The sequence below is a fragment of the Patagioenas fasciata genome, chromosome Z, assembly GCF_037038585.1.
Source record: "Patagioenas fasciata isolate bPatFas1 chromosome Z, bPatFas1.hap1, whole genome shotgun sequence".
NCBI classification, from domain to species: domain Eukaryota; kingdom Metazoa; phylum Chordata; class Aves; order Columbiformes; family Columbidae; genus Patagioenas; species Patagioenas fasciata.
Genome location: NC_092560.1, coordinates 69,618,078 through 69,640,964, shown reverse-complemented (window position 1 = coordinate 69,640,964; position 22,887 = coordinate 69,618,078). Strand labels below are relative to the sequence as shown.

At 37.4% G+C, this 22,887-nt stretch overlaps 1 protein-coding gene across 1 annotated transcript in view; it reads left to right on the top strand.

The window, feature by feature from the left end:
* Positions 1–22,887, top strand: part of SV2C (synaptic vesicle glycoprotein 2C) — a 117,955-nt gene that overhangs the window by 80,177 nt on the left and 14,891 nt on the right. Inside the window, exons 5-12 of the mRNA XM_065860738.2 lie at positions 5,424–5,557; positions 5,719–5,808; positions 10,244–10,354; positions 12,059–12,147; positions 12,506–12,670; positions 15,531–15,664; positions 16,944–17,147; positions 18,111–18,270. Coding sequence (XP_065716810.1) covers positions 5,424–5,557; positions 5,719–5,808; positions 10,244–10,354; positions 12,059–12,147; positions 12,506–12,670; positions 15,531–15,664; positions 16,944–17,147; positions 18,111–18,270 — 1,087 coding nt within the window. The remainder of the gene's footprint in view (positions 1–5,423; positions 5,558–5,718; positions 5,809–10,243; positions 10,355–12,058; positions 12,148–12,505; positions 12,671–15,530; positions 15,665–16,943; positions 17,148–18,110; positions 18,271–22,887) is intronic.

The following is a 22,887-nucleotide window of genomic DNA, read 5'->3' as shown; positions in this document are numbered from 1 at the left end:
TAATGTATTTCAGTGCTGTCAGCTGCAAAATATTTCCAGTCCTCTTTATAATTTTGATTTTGCTTAGATTTGGGAAATACCCACCGAAATGACAACATGTCGTAGCAGAACTCTTTCTGCAGAAATTTTACACACGTATTATTTTTCTTAAGTGCGATAACAGTGCCACCACGTGGCAGTTTGCAGCAATCACACATGTTAGTTCTGGAAATTTTTCAAACACAAAACATTAAAAAATGAGACTAGAAAGCTGAGTTCTGACCAAACATTGTGCTTTAAAACAGAAATAAATAAAGTAATAAAATCATGTAAAGGATTTTGCAGAAGAATCTATACAGTATTTGAATTCTTACTTGTATCTTGGCTATGTTTCTCCTCTGCCCCTAATTCTAGGGATAGTCTTGCCATTATAATACTACTGTTTTTTCGTTGACAACATCGCGCTTCAGTGTAACCCTTATGCATTTGTACAGAACTATCATGTTCCCTTTCAATCCTCATTTTTGAAAGTTAAGCAAATCATCCCCATTAATCTGCTCTGTACTCACCTAGGCACTGTAAAATATGATCCTTGTTCTTGAAGATACCTACTGTTTCTCACACAATGTATATTTATAAAATTCAGTAAAATATGGTTGGTTTTGCCTCTATATTTATTCCAAAAGTCTACAAAAATAATGATATTTTCTTTCATTTGGAGCAATAACTTTTTTTGTTGTTGTTGTTATATCCTTTTTATTTATTAATATTATGGAGCAGATAAAACACTGTGTTGGGAAGGAAGATTTTGTTGACGTTGACTTCAACATATAAATTGGTGATTAGATATAAATTAGCATCTTGGTACATTTTGCTTTTGCTCTGCTCCATGTTGCTGTGTTTCTGTAATCAGTAATTGGCATCCATGTCTCTCTGATTCACTTGATCTTTTCTAGCACTGAGTAGAGTGAGGGGGTGTTATTCGGCACAAAGGTTGCTGCAGCAGGTATGGATTCAGTCATTGCAGCCTTTACATTGCTCTACAGCAAGTCATTCCCAAGATGCATTTGGACCAAGTGTTTTAGCAATTCATAAAACATTGGAACTTGCCACCATTTTCAAGATTAATGACTCTGGAATACAGCATAACCAGGAAGCAAGGGTGAAGTTTACCTCTAGGTCACTGTGCAGTGCTCTGAATGCAGCCATGCAGAGCTTCTCTGTCTTTGCTATTGTATCATAAATCAAGGAAAGGAGAAGCAAATTGAATTACAGCCAAGAACACACTCCCATTTGATTTCAAGACTTACGTACAGTAGGAATGAAAGCCACTTTGTGAGCTAAATTCAGAGCTACGCTAATGGCTCCATTTTCCAGATTAGCTCATGACCTAGGGAAATGGGATGCATTAACCATAGGAATAAATCTAAACTTGCTCTACATTTAAAATATATATTTGTTTTGCTGCTCCAGTGCTGGTGCTGGAATAGACAGTTGAGCAGTCTCAAGGAGGCTGTATTGCAGCTGGCTTTTGTTTCTACCATTTGCTTGTTATAATCCTGACATTATCCTGAATTTAGCAGATATGTTAAATCACAAGAAAATTGCAGCAGCTAATATGATACATAGAGAATAAGACTGAATAAGAGCAATAAAACTGTACCAAACATTTCACTTGACAAGCTCCTTACCTATTTTGAGGAGTAAAAAGGTTGTTTTGCAGGTTGTTAGGATGACAGCAGGATGAACGGTACACCCATTGCTTTTAATTGTGTAGTGTGGTTCACTTACACTAAGAAATGACATGTTAAAATAAATTATCATAAGCATTTTCCAGGACAGGCTACAGAGCACAAGATGAAGCTGTTGTTTTATAACAAGGATAAAACCAGGTCGATTTCATTTACTGCAGAATTGCCCTTTGTGCAACTCAGTCTTATAAAACATAAACCAGAGTGATGAAAGGCACTGTCTAAATATACTAGTGGCTCTGTGTATTTCTGGGCCAGATCCTGATGACAACAAGAACCAGTACCTTTACCATGCTGGTCTGAGAAATGAAAACCCCTGTCTTTTGTCACCTTTACCATGGCACTAGAAGTTGCATGGCTGCCCAGAGAATCACATCAGCCCACTGCTCTGACCAAAAATCAGCTTAATTGAAAGGAAATAATTTTGTGAGTCCTGTATCAGGTGTTTTCGTACTATAATTTAAAATATATAACAAAGAATAAGATTCTAATGATTCTAATAGAATGTGTACACAATACCCCAAACACAGGAATGGTTTCTAATTGCCTCATAAACTCACCATATACTTTTCATTCTCATTTCTTTTGCTTCCCAATTTAGATGTAAACTATGCTCATATTATTTAAGATCTGAAATTATGTAAGGATAAGAGGTAACATTTTCTAAAAATCAATAAAAAGTAAATTTTTAATATACTGTAACATCCTTTTTTACTGTGGTGTGGGTTTGTGTTTTTGTTGTTATTGGGATCTTTGTTTGTTTGTTTTTCTTTTATCTTAGCTTTTCATCCCAAGTTCTACTTTGGAATAAAATTTAACATTACATTTTAGACAGCCTGTTTTTTTTCGTTGGAGAGTACTTTGGAGGGCGAAGGTATGTTTATCTGGAGACATTTAAAAAAAGCTAACATGTCATTGTAAGGTCAATGACAATGCTGTCACTGATTTTACTTCTTTCTTCCTGGGATAAAGATGGCAGGGCTAAATGAGACTGTAGAACAAGGTGATACATTTCAGAAACACAACATTTTGTCAGAGAACAGAAAAAAAGTTTACCAAATCTGCAGATCAAATATTTCAGCAAGCTGTTGATAAAGGGCAAAAATAAATCATTGGTTGACTGTATTTTTCATATGGTAACATTTTAGTACTTTAATATGAGAAAGGATTTTTTTTTCCAATAACGTATTTGTGATCCATACTACGAGATCTTTGAGTTCCAAAATACACTATGTATTTAGTAGGTAAATATCTCATTTGAAAAACTATTTAACAGACCACTTTGTACCATCTTGTACTAGTTGCTTACTGACATCCAGACAGATTTAATTTACAATGTCTTTTATCTAGAAAAATCAGTTAGCAAAGAAATAGATCAGATTAATCTGGCATCAGCTCTTTCATTATCCATGATTCCATTTTCTTCCAGTAACTGCTTCTGTAATTTATTGTTATTCTTATCTTACATTCACTTTTTAATAAGTTATCCTCGAAAACTTTACTTGAGAAATTCTCCTGTATTGAAGCCAGACTAAAAGGCAAGATAGATATCCAAATAATGTATTTTGTAAGAGAAATTGTTAGGTTTCTTACAATTCTAGCATTTCAGTAGTCCAATTATAATATACAGAAAAATCAGTTACTATGTTAAAAAGCTGAAGTACCAGCGCTGCAGTTTTGCATATAGGTATTCCAGTATTTCTTTTTACATTTTTCTCTGTATGTTTTTACAATAGTTTATCGGAACGTTGTTAGTCAGCACTCAAATATATCTCAAGATCAGTTTTTCTGATAAGAGCTGACAATTGACAGCTGGTCACAAGTGGTGTTCCCCAGGGCTCAATGTTGGGGCCAGTTCTGTTTAATCTCTTTATCAATGATCTGGATGAGGGGATTGAGTGCACCCTCACTAAGTTTGTAGATGACACGAAGTTGGGTGGAAGTGTTGACCTCCTGGAGGGTAGGAAGGCTCTACAGAGGGATCTGGACCGGCTCAATCAATGGGCTGAGGCCAGTTGTATGAGGTTCAACAAGGCCAAATGCCAGGTCCTGCACTTGGGTCACAACAATCTCATGCAGCGCTACAGGCTTGCAGAAGAGTGGCTAGAAACCTGCCTGGTAGAAAAGGACCTGTGGGTGTGGGTCAACAGCCAGCTAAACATGAGCCAGCACTTAGAGAACTGGGTAATCACCAGCTGCATGAAGTTTAACAAGGGAAAATGACAGATTTTGCACCTGGGATGCGGCAGCCCTGACTGTATGTACAGCATGGGGAGCGAGAGGCTGAAGAGCAGCTCTGTAGAGAGCGATCTGGGTTTTCTTGTTGTTGGCGAGTTGAACATGAGCCAACAGTGTGTCCTGGCAGCCAAGAGGGCAACCGTGTCCTGGGTGCATCCAGCACAGCATTGCCAGCTGGACAGGGAGGTGATTGTCCTGCTCTGCTCTGCACTGGTGCGGCCTCACCTGGAGCACTGTGTGCAGGTCTGGGCACCACAGCATAAGAAGGATATAAAGCTACTGGAGAGTGTCCAGAAGAGGGCTGCAAAGTTGAGAAGGGTTTGGAGGGGAAGCCATATGAGGAGCAGCTAAAGTCACTTCGTTCGTTCAGCCTGGAGGAGAAGATACTAAGGGAGACCTCATCACTGCTACAGCTTCCTCACAAGGGGAGTAAGGGGGGCAGGCACTGATCTCTCCAGCTACCAATGACAGGACCCGAGGGAGTGTCAGGAAGATGTGCCAGGGGAGGTTTAGATTCGACATTAGGAAAAGAGTCTTCACCCAGACGGTGGTAGAGCACTGGAATGGGCTCCTCAGGGAGGTAGTCATGGCCCCAAGCCTGACAGTGTTCAAGAAGCAATTGAATGTCCTCAGACACATGGTGTGCATTTTGGACTTGTTCTTTGCAGGAGCAGGAGCTGGACTCTATGATCCTTGTGGGTCCCTTCCAATTCAGGATATTCTATAATTCTATGAGCAGTGTGCACAGGTGGCCAAAAAGGTCAAAAACATCCTGATGTGCATGAAGAATAGTGTGGCCAGAAGGACTACAAAAGTGATCTTCCCCCTGTACTGGTGGTACCAGTGAGGCTGCACCTCAAACATTGTGTTCAGTTTTGGCCCCTCACTACAAGAGAGACATTGAACACAAGTCTTATGAGGAGCATCTGAGGGAACTGGGGCTGTTTAGCCTGAAGAAAAGGAGGCTGAGGGGGAAACCTTATCATTCTCTACAACTAACTGAAAGGTGGTTTTAGCATGAAGGGTCTTGGTCTCTCCAGCCCAGTGGTAAGTGGTAGGATGTGAGGAAAGGGTCTCAAATGGCACCAAGGGAGGTTCAGATTCGATGGTAGGAAAAATTGTTTCATGGAAAAGATTGTCAGGCGTTGGAACAGCGTGCACAGCAATGTGACTGAATCACCATCCCTGGACATGTTTACAGGCACGTAGATGAGGTTCTTAGGGACATGGTTTCATGCCAGTGTTAGGTTAATGGTTGGACTCTATGATCTTCAGTATCTGTTCAAATCAAAATGATTCTATGATTATTTGTGAAATCATCAATATTTGTGGAAATAGAAAAAATTAGTCAAGCTCCATTTAAATACAGGTATTGTTTTGCACCTCCGAGAAACTATAGACTTCATGTACAATGCCCCTTATTTCTCTGCATTTTGTGAATTCCTTCTTTTGTAGGATGGAGTTTCAGCATGGGCTCTGCCTACCAGTTCCACAGTTGGCGAGTATTTGTGATCGTCTGCGCGCTGCCCTGCGTCTCTTCTGTGGTAGCCCTCACCTTTATGCCAGAAAGCCCACGGTTCTTGCTGGAGGTATAACTTTCCAAATGGTTTTTAGATTCCACTCAAAATTATTTCTGTGTTTATAATACATCATTAAGTCTGCTTAACAGGCATTAAGGTTCTTCAGTGACTACAGTGCATATCTTAATCTGACTGTATGTTTTGTTTAAATGTTTCAATCACATGTTTAGGTTGGAAAACATGATGAAGCCTGGATGATACTCAAGCAAATTCATGACACAAACATGCGAGCTCGTGGTCAGCCTGAGAAAGTCTTCACAGTGAGTATTACATTTAAAGCTCACAGCTTAGCACAATAGAGAGCTTGCTGACTGGCAAGGTCTGGAGTGCTTAAGCAATCAATATTAATACTCTGCATGACAAAATCAATCATTTGCACTCTAAATATCTCAGTGTAAGAACTTAATTCCTACTGAAATCATTATATATACAGCAGATGTGAAGCTATCCGCCCTTGGCTAGCATATTCTTGAGTACATGAACACCTGGTGTTATAATTTTCTCTGGTGTACCAAGATACTTAATAGACTCCATATTTGTTTTATTTACTGAGTTTCCTTCACCCTTAATAATAACAGTAATCCCATAGTAGAGGTCCAGGTTAGTTGGCTGCTGTCTTTAAAGCTTTTGAAATTTCTTTTTTTTCCATTTCTATCAGCTAAAGTAATAATTTAAAAAAATCATCTCACTTCTGTGAAACGATAATATCAGATATTTAATTTTCAGAAATATCGAACTGCATCTTGTTGACTTGCAGGCCATATTCAAAGCATTGATAGGTTGTTTCTATTTGGTGGAGAAACTAGCAATTTAGATGTGGAGCTTCTTTTATGGTATCTTCCTTATTTGTGAAGAGCATACACAAGTTTTTCATCCTGAATACGATAGGACCGAACAGCCGAAGGCATTTTCTTGCTTTGATATCCAGTCTGCCTTTCCAGTTTGTGCTGTGGGAGTGCTGGCACTCTGCTTTCTCTCAGAGCCACATGTGGGATGTTTTCCTCATCCAGAGACTTTCTTCTTACTTTAATGTACATATAACTCAATTAAGAAATCCTCTTACAGGATCTGCATTTGGAGGCAGTCTTGAGGGAGGAAACATCTGACCATATAACTTTATGCCATTAAGACTTTTGTTTGTTGCTTTGGCTGTAGTTTCTGTTGCCTCCATTTTTTTTTTTTTTCCACAAAGAGCCTCAAGAACACCTATATTTAGTCTGAAAGAAGGCTGGTTAGCATATCTGTTATGTTGAATCCACATTTATTGATACATGGTTGACCTACCTCTAATCCCACCTAGCCTAATAATTTATTTTCTGATTTAATTTGTGAGTAAAGAGATTTGCCTGACATCATACAGCTAGTGTGTGGTTTCACAATTGGATCTTGCAGATCTGAGCTGCTTTCAGATGGAGTATGCCTGCCCCTGGTCACTTTTTGTTTTTTCTTCTGCCAGCATTGTTATTCATTGACTGATTGAACAGCCATAGCACAGACCCTGTCACCATACAGTGCTAGTTTAGGCATGAGGAAGAGGGCAGAAATGTGCTGGGACAAAAAGTGAGAGGAAGGATCATGTACAGTCTCACATCAGATTGACATAATCATTATCATGTCCTAAGCAACCATGGAGAAGGAAACAAAACATGTACTTCTTGTTTCTTGTGATCTAAGAAGTCTTCCTCTTATGGTTGTCAAAATGTTATGCTGAACCATTTTAAACTGAAAGGTTTATTTATAGATATTTTTGTTAATTGGTCAGCCATGAATAAGGCATGAATAAGAAAAAAATAGCACTCTCTTGGGATTTTGGCCAGTTTCTGCAATGAACATTGGGAGAGGTGAGCTGCTGATATCAAGGAGTTGAAGGATTAAAAGCACGATACTGTATGTCAAGGTTACATATTAACAGAAATCCCTAATTTTACCTTGCATTAGCACTACTAGAAAATGCACCGTCTCTTCGTTGAACAACATTAGCACTTCATCTTATAAAACCCAGAAAGCAAAGGGCTTGTGCGTTATCTGTTTAGGACATCCTTTTAGTGTCTCTCTCCTTTTTTTTTTTTTTTTTTTTTTAGTTCTAGGTTAGTCCTGGATATTGTGATGTTTTGTCTCAGTAATCTGTACACACAGTTCTCCTAAGCTCTATTCCTTCATCCAGTACCATTCTCTTACTTATGCATTACTGTTTTCCTTTACTTCATGTCACTAGTTACAACAGAAAAACTTTGATAGTATGTTTTCTAGATCTCCTAGCTGATTCAACTTAATCTCTATTGCTGCTGTAGTTCTAGTGTTTTTTTCTTTTATATATTTTCCTAATCATATTGATGTCATCTTTTCCTAGAAATTTTTTTCACAAGTCATTTTTGTTCTTGTCATTCACTTTATTGAGGATTTCATCTTCAAACCTCCAGAACACAGAAGGAATCAACAGATGAACAGTTGGTTTTAGAGTCAGAAATTCTAAAATGGATGTATTCTAGTTACTGACCATAGAATTTGAGGAGGTGGTGACTCCTAATGCTTTTGAAAACGTCTCCTGAGAGCAGTGACAGTAACAGAACTGGTATTACGTTGATTTTAACAGTATCTTCTGTTAATGAGACTATCCAAGTTAATAGGTTTTTTCAAGCTTAGTTACCTTGCTGGGTCCTTAAAATGCACTTTCATTAGATAAGTTCATCTAAATGTTTAAGTAAAAAAAAAAAAACCAACCAAAAAAAACCAAAAAAAACTTTGTATCCCTTAAACAAAAATTCTTTCCACTCCTTCATTGCTACATATCAATTAATAATTTTTCTGCAAATGTTTTCCTTTGCAGCTTGTCTTGATTTTGTAAAATTTAAAACATTGCCTATTTCTAGCAATTGTTTTTGAACAGAAGTTCCATTTTCATTGAAATAGGTATTCTTTATTGTGTTTTCTTTCATTCTTCATATACTGACAGCTGAATTTGCATGGTTCAGTGAACCACTGTCTTGATTCAGTAGGATTTTCTTATGTTAAAAAACATCAAGGCCAGGTGCTTTTTTGTCCCCAGTCACACACAATGGTCCTAGGATATATATACATCTGTTTCCTTGAACCTCCACAGCTCCAAACAAGTCAGGTGGCCAGGGCAGTGAAAGGGTTGCCCTCGAGCCTACAAGAGTTGTACTGACTTACATAGTGTGATTCAAAAGACATGCTATTTGTGCCTGGTGGTGTGACATTTGAGGATATCTGTATGTATGAGATCTTAAATAATCTTGGAGGATTCAACTCAGTCTTTGGTAGAAAATGCTTCATAAAAGTAGTTTAAGAAAATGAAATTATGCAGACAGGATTATTGCTAATAGAAGAAGCATGGCAAGAAGGGTACAGGCTTTTGATACAGTCATGGTTTAGCAAGACACTGAGCTACAGTATTTCAGACATGAAAGTCATTACAGAAAGTACTTAGTAGGTTTTTCTTTGTTTTGTTCATAAGATGAGACTGCTGTAAAAGCAGTGGGCTGAAAACTAGAGCTTTAACATCAATACTGCTATTCCCTAATGTCCTGTAATCCACTATGATACAATATGCTTGTGGATGTTGGTGTTCTAATTCTGTTAAAAAGAAACACAAACTATTGCTACCTGCAGAAAGTGCAGTCAGCCATTGAAAACGCGGTCTGTTGTTCCCTTTCTCCTTATAAGGCAGTCTCTTCTCCCATTTTGTTTATTTTATTTCCATTCTCTTTCTATTTGTGTTTTATTTAAATAAACTGTGGACGCATACACTGATTTTGTGATATTGATATGGACCTGGGACCGGAGTGGAAGCTGAAACCAAAAACATACAATGGTATATATTTCTCAGGTCCTGTGGCTGAAAAGACCATATAACACATTCTTATTCTACTACACAGGACAATGAAAATGAAAATTAGCATATAATGCTAGTATAATAATAATAATAATAATAATAATAATAATAATAAAATAACAACAACAAGAATACATCACATTCTCTGTCACTAGTAATTCAGTATTTTTCCTTGATATCTGTTTATCTCATTCCACTTTAGATCGAGTAGATGATTGCACATAAAAGCAATAACATGCATGGTTCCAAATCATTTAACCTAGCTTTTCTTCTCTTCATTAAAAAGAATAGTTAAAGTCAACATCCAAAAGCCAAAGAGAGTTCTCTGTCTTGCACTACAGGAAATAAGACCAAAAGAAAAATATTATTCAGCTATTAATTCTTGACATTTCACATACTTCTATTTTCATTACTGTGTCTTTAAGCAATAGGCTGCAATAGGCTGTCAACAATGTTGTGATGGCAAGTCAGAAACCACTTGATAGCAAACTCTGGACATGCTTAATTGGGGGTTTCAATAATGTTTTATCCTTTCTGACATTAGAGATATGTACAGCAACACTCTAGCAAAATCTGACAGTAACAGCCTGTTTAAGTCAGAGGAAGTGAATTTCCTGCATGCTTTGAAAGTAGAACTTTTCCAAAACAGTTGCATCCATAAGGCATGATAGCATGCTACTATTCCTTTATACAGTATTTCCAAAACATTCCAAGTGTAGACACAGGTTTAGTATCTGCTTGCTTTTAGTTTATGGAATTTACTAAAACTTTCCAATACTCCTTGACAGGCAGTTAATGATTCAAGAAAATGCAAATATTTGCTGTTCTGTTTTTATTTCTAGGTTAACAGAATCAAAACTCCAAAGCAGATAGATGAGCTCATAGAAATAGAGAGTGATACAGGAACTTGGTACAGGAGGTGTATTGTTAGAATTCGCACAGAGCTATATGGTGTAAGTAACAACATATCTGTTCATTCTTTAATTACCTTTCTGATTTTTAATTAGCCTTTCAAAATAGGATGGGTTGATTGAGCTGGTGACAACTGCAATGCTACGTTTTCCGTGCAATGAGGAGGCTGAGGAACCAGTTAGTGTTCTGGTTTCCTGACCCAGAAGACGGGTAGGTGAATCAGAGAGGATGGTCCCAGCTTCTGAGGAGGAAAAAACTGCATTGGTTTTCACACAAATGTTGGCAAGTAGTTACCCAGCCATATTTCCAAGCGCCACAATACAATATGCACTGGGAATGCATATATATGCATTATATGCACATACCTATGGAAAGACATGACACATGATGAGATGAAAAAATTATCTCTTGAGGCAGCCATGTTACTTACAAGTGGTAAAGTAATGAATGAATGGTGTAAATGAATGTTAATAAAACCTTTATAAGGCTTTGTATCTGCATGTATTTTTAATCGTGTAAAATGTTTTACAAGAGCATGACTTCAGACCTGTTTCAGAGAGTTCAATAGAAGCTCACTGGTTTGTGTTCCATGTCCTTCTCTTCTTTTTTGTAAAATCAAAAATTATGCAGAACCATTTAAACTTGCAATAAAGATACAGAAAAGCCTCATTAATTAAAGAAAAAAAAAAAAAAAACACTACGAATGTCAAAAAATAACTTTTGACAGATGTTAGAAACCTGGCATCTTAAAGCCAGAAAGGAGGTGAGAAGAAGACTTCTCTGACAAGATCTCAGGTTTGTTTGAGATAGTGAAATGAAGCTGCCTAGAGATTAGGAAAATTTGTGCTGATCAGAGGAGAAGTGAATAAATGGGCATGGTCTACACTGGTGGATAAAGAATCTGATACGAGCCATCAATGTGTGCTTACAGCCCAGAAGGCCATCTGTATTCTAGGCTGCATAAAAAGAAGCATGGTGATTCTGTTCCTGTACTCGGCTCTTGTGAGATACAGGATCTTGTGAGACACCTGGAGCTCTGCATCCAGCTCTGGGGTCCCCAGTACAGGAAAGACGTGGGCCAGTTAGAGCGGGTCCAGAGGAGGCCACAAGAATGATCAGAGGGCTAGAACACTTCTCCTATGAGGAAAGACTGAGAGAGTTGGGGTTGTTCAGGCTGGAGAAGAGAAGGCTCCAGAGAGACCTTATTGCAGCCTTTCAATATATAAAGGAGATGTAAAAGAAAGTTGGAGAGAATCTTTTTACCAAGGCCTGTAGTGACAGAGGTGACAATGTTTTTAAACTGAAGGAGGATAGATTTAGATTGAACATTACGAAGAAATCTTTTATGATGAGGGTGGTGAGACACTGGAACAGGTTGCCCAGAGGTTATGAATGCCCTGTCCCTGGTAGTGTTTGAGGTCACGTTGGATGAGCAACCTGGTCTAGTGTAAGATGTCCCTACCCATCACAAGAATGTTGGACTAGATGATTTTTAAAGATCTCTTCCAATCCAAACCATTCTGTGATTCTATGAAAAAAAGCTGGAAAAACACAGAAAGAGAACAAACTGGCTATAGCTGGAGATTAACGTACTTGTATGAGAAGTACAGGCATGACCTGTCAAAGAGCTGATCAGCTCTCCTGGTGTCCTAGAAAAGCAAGCAAATCAGAATCAAAAAGCTCTATAATTTAAGAAAATAGTTCAAATATGATTTAAAATAAATGTATTTCCTAATGATTTACAGATTTGGTTGACGTTTATGAGATGCTTCAACTATCCAGTGAAGGATAATACAATCAAACTTACTGCTGTATGGTTCACCCTGTCTTTTGGGTAAGAGCAGTTGAGATGTTAAACCGTTTTTGACAGACTTGACAGACAGATCATATGCATGCAAATCTCTGCTACCATGATTATCTTTTTTATTTGGAAAGGTTTTATTCAGTATCTTTGCACAAACATTGTAGTTATGGGTTAGTTTGGTCTTGCTTGCAAGCCTGACTCATCAAGATTACAGAAAACTGTAATCTTCTGGGGGCAACATCTTTCAATATTTTCATTTTATAGAGGATTTTATTATGCTGGAGCAACTGCTCCATCACATAAGTGGCCAAGAGAGCTGCTCATCCTCATCTAGTACAGATTTCCAAATAAGTGAGATTGGTGACTGAGATTTTTGTGTTTTTCACAGCTACTATGGCTTATCTGTCTGGTTTCCTGATGTCATTAAACACCTGCAATCAGATGAGTATGCGTCACAAGTGAAACATTTCCGCAATGAGGAGGTTTCCCATTTCGTCTTCAACTTCACACTGGAAAATCAGATTCACAGCAGTGGAGAATACATCAATGACAGGTTTAGAGACCTCCTAACATTCTGATTTTGCTGGAATAAACAAACACGTAGTTTTAAAGCACATTCTAATAATCTAATATTTTGTCCATTAGCTAATAATAGATGGTTTTGGTACTTTTTAATGGGAATTTATTTCAGTTCTTTATTTCTTATGACTTGAGGAACATGGGGAGAAGTGAACCTGTACATGACCTAGTGTGTCTTGTGTGAAGATTTCCCATGCAACCCAGCTTCCTTGCCCCCCCAAAAAAAACAGATCAAAAAGCATAAGTTAATGACACTTCCTTTCACAGTGGGATTCAAAGGTTTTCAGACTCAAGACATGTGGCTTGTTGTAGAGAGCTGGGGAAGGACATACTTTCATCTCTGTTGTTGGTTCTTTTCTTATATTGATGAAAGATGCTTCGGTGAAAATGCTGTGCATTGAGAGGTTAGGATCTTAGCACAGGAAAATAAAAGCTAAAAGTTGCCATAAATCAATAAATAGTATGAACAGCTCTAAACCAGGAATCAACACATTGGCAGTGCCTTTCATGTTTTTTAACTGAAACCAACCATATTAATGCTGTATCTGAACTTGACAGGTAACAAGATAACTTAGGGAGAAATTAAACACAGCTGGTTTAAGTATCTGGTTTCTTTTAAGAAATATGCAGAACAACCATGTTAATGGTCTTGTGGATGTCATGGTGCTAAGTAATTATTATTTCCATAGGAAAATTTGTGTCTAAGTGCATAAAATTACTTATTTTGGTAATATTGGGGTTTAAAATTCTTTACATAAGGGTTTTTTGTTATTTTATTAAAGTTTTTACACAGTTAAGATTTATGCATTACAGGCAAAAACAAGGAGTTATGTCATTTTTAAACTAGTCATAGCTTCCCAGTTCTGCTTCTTACCTGGAGGTAGATATTCTCATAAGAACAAAGAACCATTTACTGCCAATAACCAACAGCATTCTGTCAGCTGAGATCTTCTCAATTTGTCCTGAAAATTCTTGTAGAACTCTAAATTTAGCATTAGTGTATTAATTATACTCTAAATCACTAATTTACTCTTTGAAACGTGCAAATTAAATAGACTTGTGACAGATATTTGAGATTCACAAAGCATTTTCCACGGAAGTATGACCTCATTTGATATTTTTCCTCCACAAACATTTCAGTACTCCACTCACACTTAAGCTCAGTGTTTTCTTCATGTTCTTTCTTAACTAGAAGATCCAGAAATACTTGATGTTTTATTTAATTACATTTCTGTGGGGTTTTAATTCAAATCATCACAACACCAATTTTAATATAGTCAAAATATATTTCCTGTCCAAAGGTAAAAAGTGCGCCAGAAGAATGTAGCACACATACTCTATCATTTCTGTTCCAACTAACTAATTTAATGGTTAAATTCTCTCTATTCTCCTCTGGAATTAAGCAACATTTTAAAATGGAAAGTGCTATATGAAAAATGTTAATGAGTTGACACAGAATTCCAGTCTTATTTTAATTGGAGTCTTTGGCAAATGAGAAATTACATAGTAACTAAAAACCAATGTATTAAAACACCATTCTTCTGACCAATACACAAGGCAATTCATTAGGTAATAGGTCTTTTCCTGTGAATACAATTATCCTTTCCTTTCCTTTCCTTTCCTTTCCTTTCCTTTCCTTTCCTTTCCTTTCCTTTCCTTTCCTTTCCTTTCCTTTCCTTTCCTTTCCTTTCCTTTCCTTTCCTTTCCTTTCCTTTCCTTTCCTTTCCTTTCCTTTCCTTTCCTTTCCTTTCCTTTCCTTTCCTTTCCTTTCCTTTCCTTTCCTTTCCTTTCCTTTCCTTTCCTTTCCTTTCCTTTCCTTTCCTTTCCTTTCCCCTTCCCCTTCCCCTTCCCCTTCCCCTTCCCATTCCCCTTCCCCTTCCCCTTCCCCTTCCCCTTCCCCTTCCCTCTCTAAAAGAGGGGAGATTAAGGATAGACATAAGGAAGAAATTTTTTACAGTGAGGCTGGTAAAATACTGGAACAGGTTGCCCAGAGGGGTGATAGATGCCTCGTCCCTGGAAATATTCAAGGCCAGGCTGGACAGGGCTCTGAGCTTGGCACTAGCTGAAGTTGTCCCTGGTCATTGTAGGGGGGTTGGACTAGGTGACCTTTGATAGTCCCTTCCAACTCAAACTGTTCTGTGATTCTATGTTCAGAAATAAGAAAAGCTACTGACAGTTTTTTTATGCCTGTTATGAACACAGTAATTACAATTTCATCCAAAGACACAGGAGTAACAAACACATACTTACAGTTAGATATCTATATATCTAACTGCTAACGTAATTCTTGTGTTCACACTAAACCATTTTGTGAAACCCTTTTTAAACGCTTGGATTGGTACGTTTTGGATTTGAGTCTGACACAGAGCCCAGTGTGTTTATCTGGAGAAATAAAGGTTCTTTGAAAAATTCTTTCTTTCTAGCTTGTTGATACCAGCAGGTGATTGATTGTGCCAAGAGACTGAGTTTCTGGAGCTTGACCTCCCAATTTCTGACTGTCAAATTGCAATAGTGATCTTGCAAGGCTTTTCTGTGGATGTCATGACATTGGTTTTAGTTGATGATCAAGGACAAGTAATAACTGAAATACTGTCAAAGAAATTATATTCCTGGCTGTGGCAGGAAGTTATCTAGAGATATTTGTCTTATTAATGCTTTTTCTGAATGATAGTGTTCTAGAATCACCTAATTGTTAATTGTGACTGAAGAATGCCTTTAAGGAATCACTTTTGCTAGGGTTGAGATTTTTTAGAGTTGTGATGCTACATCAGCTTCACCTGTTGCTCTTTCTAACCTATGAAGGCAGACTGACAAAAAATATTTGTATTGGGCAGGTTTATTATGATGAAGTTTAAATCAGTGACCTTTGAAGATTCCCTTTTTAAGAATTGTGTGTTTGAAGACATTACTTCACTGAACACATACTTCAGGAACTGTACTTTTGTGAATACCACCTTCTACAACACAGGTAATAAAAGTGAAAAAACTCTGAACATCCATTGTTAGGCTGCATGTTCTCATCTTATGTTTATAATTTCTGGATTTCTAATAAAGCATACAGGAATCTCTCTTGTAGAGCATTAAAGTTATAAAAAACAGCAGACCTCAAGTAATGTTATAGCAGAAAAGTGAAAGGATCATACCCACACACACATGAGGCTGCAGGCCTAATACTGACTCAAATAGTCAACATGACTTTGATTTTAATCATCTCTAAAGAGATTCAGTCTGGAGAGGAGAAAATATGTTTGCTGCTTTATTGGTAACTTTAACTAGTGCATTTTTATTTAGTCTAAATGAGACTTGTTAAATTCTTTGTTCATTGTACTTGCTGTGGCATGAGAATCTGAGTGTGGGATTCAAACTACCTAATCTGTAATCATTCCTTGTCCCCAAGGTATTCTAGCAAAAATAGGCGTGCATATTTTTGTATGTTTAAACAGAGGACTCTTTTTTTTTTTTTTTTTAGTTTAATAAAACATAACTGAAAGTAGAACATGGCCAACTAAGTTTGTTGTAAAGATGGGGCACTTCTTATTGCTTTCCTCTAGCACCAGCAATCATAATAGTAAGAGAGTTAGGCTTCAGAGCAAGCAATGCCTATCTTTCTTTGCCTGGAAGGAAGATATTCCTGATTCAGGGTTATAAGGCTGACAGGAACAGAAAGAAAGTGAAAGTATAACAAGAGATCTCTAAAATGGTATTCAGAGAAGAATGGCCGTAATGTTTGCATGTAATAACTCATCCATGTTCAAACTGAAGACCAAGATGCCTTCTTGGAAATGAAAATTAGTTTAAACTGAATTCTGTAGGAGTATTTACCTTTGAAAGAAGTCAAACGAAAGTGGGCATGATCGACAGTCTCATCTGAAAGGATGTCCGGTGTGGAAATAGAAGGCCTCATACCAAGCATGATCAAGTGATAGAAAATTGCAGATACCCAGTGCTTTTTATGCAAGACGAGCTAGTGCTGAAAAATCTTAACCAAATACAATCCAATTAGAGCTGATATATATTTATATAATGTGCCTGATTGCAGGCCTTACTTTATCTTTTCCTTGAGCTTTGAAAATTTTTCTATTAAGATAAAAATGTATCAAAATCAATAGCAATAACTAATCCCATTTTACGAAGCAGTGAAAGCCATGATTTGTCATTAAAGTTACCTTAACTTGAAATGTTTTTAATCTAAAGCTGCACATGGGGATGGCTGTTAGCTGAAATATTTCTTTTTCTTCTTTCCACAGATCTCGAGCAATATAAATTTGTTGACAGTGAATTGATAAATTGCACATTTTTCCATATCAGAACAGGATGTCAGATTTCTTTCGATGATGACTACAGTGCCTACTGGATCTACTTTGTTAATTTCCTTGGAACGCTTGCAGTCTTACCAGGGAATATTGTGTCTGCTCTCCTGATGGATAGAATTGGACGGTTAACGATGCTAGGTAGGGACTTAGCTTTAAAATGCAGAAAAACATAAAAACCTAAAGCTTTCCCAATAAAGTAAAATGTTTTCTTTTTATAGGATTTTGTTCAGAAAGGTGCAAAACATTCTTCTGCAGATAATTCATTTATGCAGTATATGAAGTGCAGTTTTAAAAAGCCTCAGATTCAGAAACCCTAGGCAAAAATGATTCTGCTATGCCACTTTATAAGTCATTGCTGTTTTGCACTCATATTACAAGACCAATATGTATTTAGGCATTTGGGATGAGATTTTGGAGAGTGCTGACCGTTGGCTTGTCTTTGCTCCAGCTGAAAGGAAAGTGAGATGTACAGAAATGACTCTCAAGTAGTGGAGCATCTCCTCAGAAGATTCAGCAGTCCTTTCCCTGTTATCTGTTTTGCAAAGTGACATAGTTGAAAACTATTTCTTCTGGATTATCTGCAATGACAAATCTGTTTTCAATTTGCTTAAATAACTGTGTGGTAGTTCATTGTGGTAATTTTCTAGGAGAATATCTAGGAGAATATAAATGCAATTCCCACTCACTGTTTTTATTGCTACAATATATGAATAAGATTCATGCAATTGCAGAAGAGGATGAACAAGGAAGAATGTGGGTAGTTTTCCCCTAGCAGCTTGCTTTGGGAGTTCAGAGAGGGTTCCAGCATGATACTTCATGATAAATCCCAGTATTTGAGGAGTTATGTGTTTGTTACTGAGAAGAAAGGGGGTGGTGGTGGTTTGGTTCTTTTTGTTTGTGTGTTTGTTAGTTTTTTTAGTAAGCCACTTAAAATTGTCTGCCTGGCCAGTCTTACTAGCCAAGGAGGTCTCTTTAGTTTTTAATGCGAATATATGGGTCAGTTATTTACCTACACGGTATGAACAGAAACATTCAACAAAGCAAAGACCATTCTTTAAATACAGCTCCAATTAGTATTCATTTCAACTGTCTCATATCTAGGTGGTTCTATGGTTCTGTCTGGCATCAGCTGTTTTTTCCTGTGGTTTGGGACCAGTGAATCCATGATGATAGGTATGCTATGCCTCTACAATGGCCTCACCATCTCAGCGTGGAACTCTCTAGATGTCATTACTGTGGAGCTGTATCCTACAGACAGAAGGTACGTGCAGGTACACCTCCCCTAGCCTCGCTGGCACTATGTGTACCAGCAGAAATGGTAAACAGAAATGATTAAGTATGATCTTTACAGTAGTAGCGATATTTTGAGCGGGCTCAACAAACATTTTTTTTTTTTAATGAATGGTAAAGGGAAAAAAAGATACTTTTTGAGCTATTTAGTATGTATTTTGCATCAATTATCACTTAATCAGGAACGTATGACTAATGTATTTTCATATGAAAAAGAACATGTAACTCCTAATCTCATTTAAAACACAGCTAATGACTAGCAATTCTGAATACAGTAATGGAATATTTCTGGGTTTCCCCTAGTGCAACTGGCTGTAGTTGGTCCAAAATAGCAATATAACTGCATTTGTTTATTTGCTATGAAGTGGTGGGGATGATAATAAAAATCACTGTCTGGATCTGAACAGCATTTTCTGAAAGAGACTGTGAACTTGAACCATGCTGAGCTGCTAATCAGCCTGCTAAAAACACGTGTGCAGGGTCACCAGGACTGTACATACTCAGAACGGATACAAAAATGTCTCAGACACTGCTCCTGACTCTTCAGAGCTCTCACAGAAAAGATCAGGATGATTTTCATGTCTTGCAAGCATTGCTGCTAGACAACAACATAGGGGTTTTTTGTGGTTTTTTTTGAGATACAGGATACTTTTTAATATTGATCTTATGCCACTTAACTGAAGGAAGAACACTCAAGTCATACTCTGTTGTATGTTGAGTGTAAAAATGTGAAAGCCATATTTTCTTCAATAGACTAGGATATTTCTTGTCCCTCCTTCCCTTAAATAAATTTGATCTAAAATTACCCAGATTCCAGTGTGTCCTTTATTCTGTCACAGCACTATTCATTATGTCATTCACTAGAATTTTCAAATATGGTGAAAAATATTTCTAGTTTATAAATGCATTATGCCTTGTTGGCAAGTGTAAGTTTTCAGACAGAGATGAACTGACTTCATTATTGTCCATCAGGAGAGGAAGACTCTAGACTGGCTTCTCTGTTTTCTTTAAACTGGCATTTTAAAAAAAATGTATTCTTACTCACACGAGAAATTGATGTCTGTTCTTGTGGTTGTGTCCAATAACCTCACCACGGAGTTATGAATCCAAAGCAGTAAGCTTTAGTATTAAGTACTACTGTTTTTATTACACCTCAGGAAATTGCTGTTTGGGCAAGAATGATTCCATCAGCAAAACTCTATTATATGTTTCTAATAAATATCCTCTAGAAATGGCTGTCTTTTGGTATTCCTGAATGTAGCAGCCACAAATATTTTCTTAAAATCAAGTAAAGAAAAACAGTAGAAAAAGCCATTGAGGTTAATGGAAGCAAAAATAGTTTCTGCTAGTTTTGGGGTTGTAGTAAATTCTTTCCAGTTTTTCTTTTCTAAAAAGCTTATATGTGCAATCATAGTTATCTGAATTCCACCTCAGAAATTTACTTGCAGCTGAGTTGTTGGAGTTTTTTGCAAACACTCAGATAGAAAACTTGTCACTTTATACTATCAGTATAAAATGTCTGATAGGCCAAATATGTCTGTGTCAGGAAAGACATTGCTGAAATATACTGTAGATGAGATTTTTTTTCCGAAGTTGATGGAACCATCACTGCCAGTTTTTTGAGAGCTGGGTTATAAAGGAATGGACTACACTAGAAGTCACTTTCTAGACATTTGGTTTTTAGACTGGGGCAAGGCTTCTCCATGTTTCATAGAACTATTTGAAAATTAATACCTGCAGTAACGCATTTTGTATCCCACACTTTTTTATCTGATTTTTTTTTTAGTCTAGACCAGTTACAATTTAGCACCTACAGCTGACCATGTATGACTGTCCTGTCTTTCCTTCTAAGACCCCTCTGATCTCCATGGCCTGTCATGATTTGTCACAGTTTACCAGGAATTTCCAGGTTCTGCTGGACACTTTAGGGCTGAACAGTCTTTCCAGGCATATATGGTACAGGAAGCTGCCTGATTTGTTTTTGCATACAAGGTCCTTCAAACTTAAGATGATCTCTTCTTTCATTTTAAAGCTGCATCCGGAGTGAATCTGGTCCTGAAAACAGCTCCCAGTTTTTCCTCAAAAGGCAATCTAGGCACAACTTTCCCCACTCTTTCACTATTTTACCATTCCAATATGCACTTTTTTCTTATTCCCAACCAGGTAAGTGACCACAAACCAGCAACAAAGTGCAGCTGGAGGTTGGGCTGGAAGAAAAATATATGGAAAGAGGCCAGTTCATGCTACCACACGCAAGAGACCAAGCTGCACAGCCCCTCCTTTTCCTCCTGCATGATTCCTCTTGGAGACCAGCCAGTTGCCAAACTGCTGGGGCTGTGCCAGTGTCATGCAGAGAAATACAAAAGGTGTTTCATAAATCGTACTGCAGGTTATTTAGGGATCATACTGGCTTTTTGCCAGGTAGGGATGTTGTAGAGCAATTTGGAAATGTGCAGCATATATGATACACAAGACACATTTCAGTTTCTTCTTCATCAGCTGCCCACAGGGCAGAGTTAAAGTTGCTTCAGAATCTTAACAGATTTGGATTCTGCATGTAATCACATTCATCTACCTATTTACATTTTAATTTACTAATTCCTGGGTTTGAAGTAATTCAGTAGTTTGTCCTAAATTCTTGATGAGTATTTTCAAATTTTATGCCATTATAGCATAGCTTTTGCCTGCATATTCTTAATACAATCTCAGCTGATTTGCACAGCTGCTAAGATAAGAGATGTGAGGGACAATATAGATGTCAGGGACCATATAGATTTCAAAAGGTTCACAAAGTTGTGTTAAAAGGTGAAGCTATGCTACCAGTCCTAGCCATAGGTAGGTTTCTGTTTTCCAGATGACACATACGGTGGTGAGGAATAATTGTTTAAATAACTGGGTTTTTTTCACTTTCAAATACACAAATTTTAAAGGACACTCATGATGGCTAGCTATCAACTAGCTAGTTTCCAATAAACGAGTAAATTAAACCAGCTCCATAATGTAAATAACTTGTATTAACTCACTATTTGTCTTGTCTGTTCTCTTGTCTCTTGTCTTATCTTCCTAATGGCTCGTGGTATCCTGGACTGCTCAGCAGTCAGCAGGTCCTGACAAGTCTTTGACTGGTCTTGAGAGCCAAACCAAACTATTCCATAGCTGTGGAAGCTCTGCTCTGAAGGAGAGAATGGTTTTGGGTGCTTCTAGTTTGCTTTTTTCCTCTTTTAGAAACTTTGCATATTTTCCAAACACTGCTTTGAAAGGAGGTGATGTAGAAATCAGGGCAAGCGTATTTTAGAAGAGGGCATGGGCTGAAAATACGACTTCCACTGCAGTAATAAGTGCTCAGGACTTCAACAACACAAACCTGAAGGTGCTAAGTTGAGCACCCAGAAAATGTCAAATGTATACTTAATGACTGCTTAATTCACTTTAAGTGACTTGCTAGCAGCCTATACGAGTTCTGTGGCAGTGTCAGGGCTTATATCCTTTCTCTGGACAGCACTTAAGTACCTTAACCACAAGATTCTGCTTTTTCATCTTACAGTCACTTGTCTTATTCACACTGCACCTTCCAACTTTGACAGCAGATGAGGGAAACCAAGTTTTCTTCACTACATTTATGTTTTACCCCTCACGCTCTTTTTGTTCTGTTCATCAGCAGAGTGAAATGGAAAAAAATATTGTGTTATGAGGTAATTATGGCTTGTTCTGTAATCTGTGTGCCCAAGGGGCTTCCAATAACATTGCACAGTTTCCTAACTCTGCCTTTAGTGTAAATATGAATAGAAGAAAGCTAAAATTCTCTGAAGAAGTAACAGGAGATTTTAATGACTTTAAAATGCAATCATTACTTTCACATAAATGATAAATATCTTCTTATGAACTAACTTGGAAAGTGCCAACTTTATAAGCCAAGATTCTTGTCAAGGAGTGGATACAACACATAAGCCAAAACTAAACAGAAAATGGAATAAAAATCTCATGCACAGTAAATCAAGGTCAGATTGCATCAGATAACCAACAATTCATCAGTTTTACTACAGCTGCCAGACATCTGGGTTTGAATCTTGGCCAGGAATATTTAGAATTCAAGGTGTGCTGTAAAAGTGAAGTCATCCTGTTTTGCCTTTTTTAATATCTCAGCAATAAGTTCATAAGGGTTTGGTCATAATTAAGAAATAAGTAACTTACCTTCAGTTCATTATATTTATATCTTTCTGTTCTTCTTGAGCCTTGTAAATCTATCCTCAGAGTAACAAAAACACTATTCACACAGTATCTTAAGTCTGACTTTTTATTATTGTGGCTGTCAGAGGAGGAGTTTTCTGGTTTTTTGAGTCATAACAGCAGCCATCAACTTAGACTTCCTGACAACTATTTTCTACTGCCACCCTGTGGAGGTTGTTCAAAAGCATTTTGCTGAAATTCCATGTTTATGTTTTTAAGGCATGACACACCAAACCTATGCAATGCCTTACACAGTAGTCCAAGCCAGGAAGGCAAATTCCACAGCTTTACTTGCACACTAAGTGATGTAATTGGCCAGGCTGTTACATGCATCTGTATACTTATTTTTAAAAAGATCTTA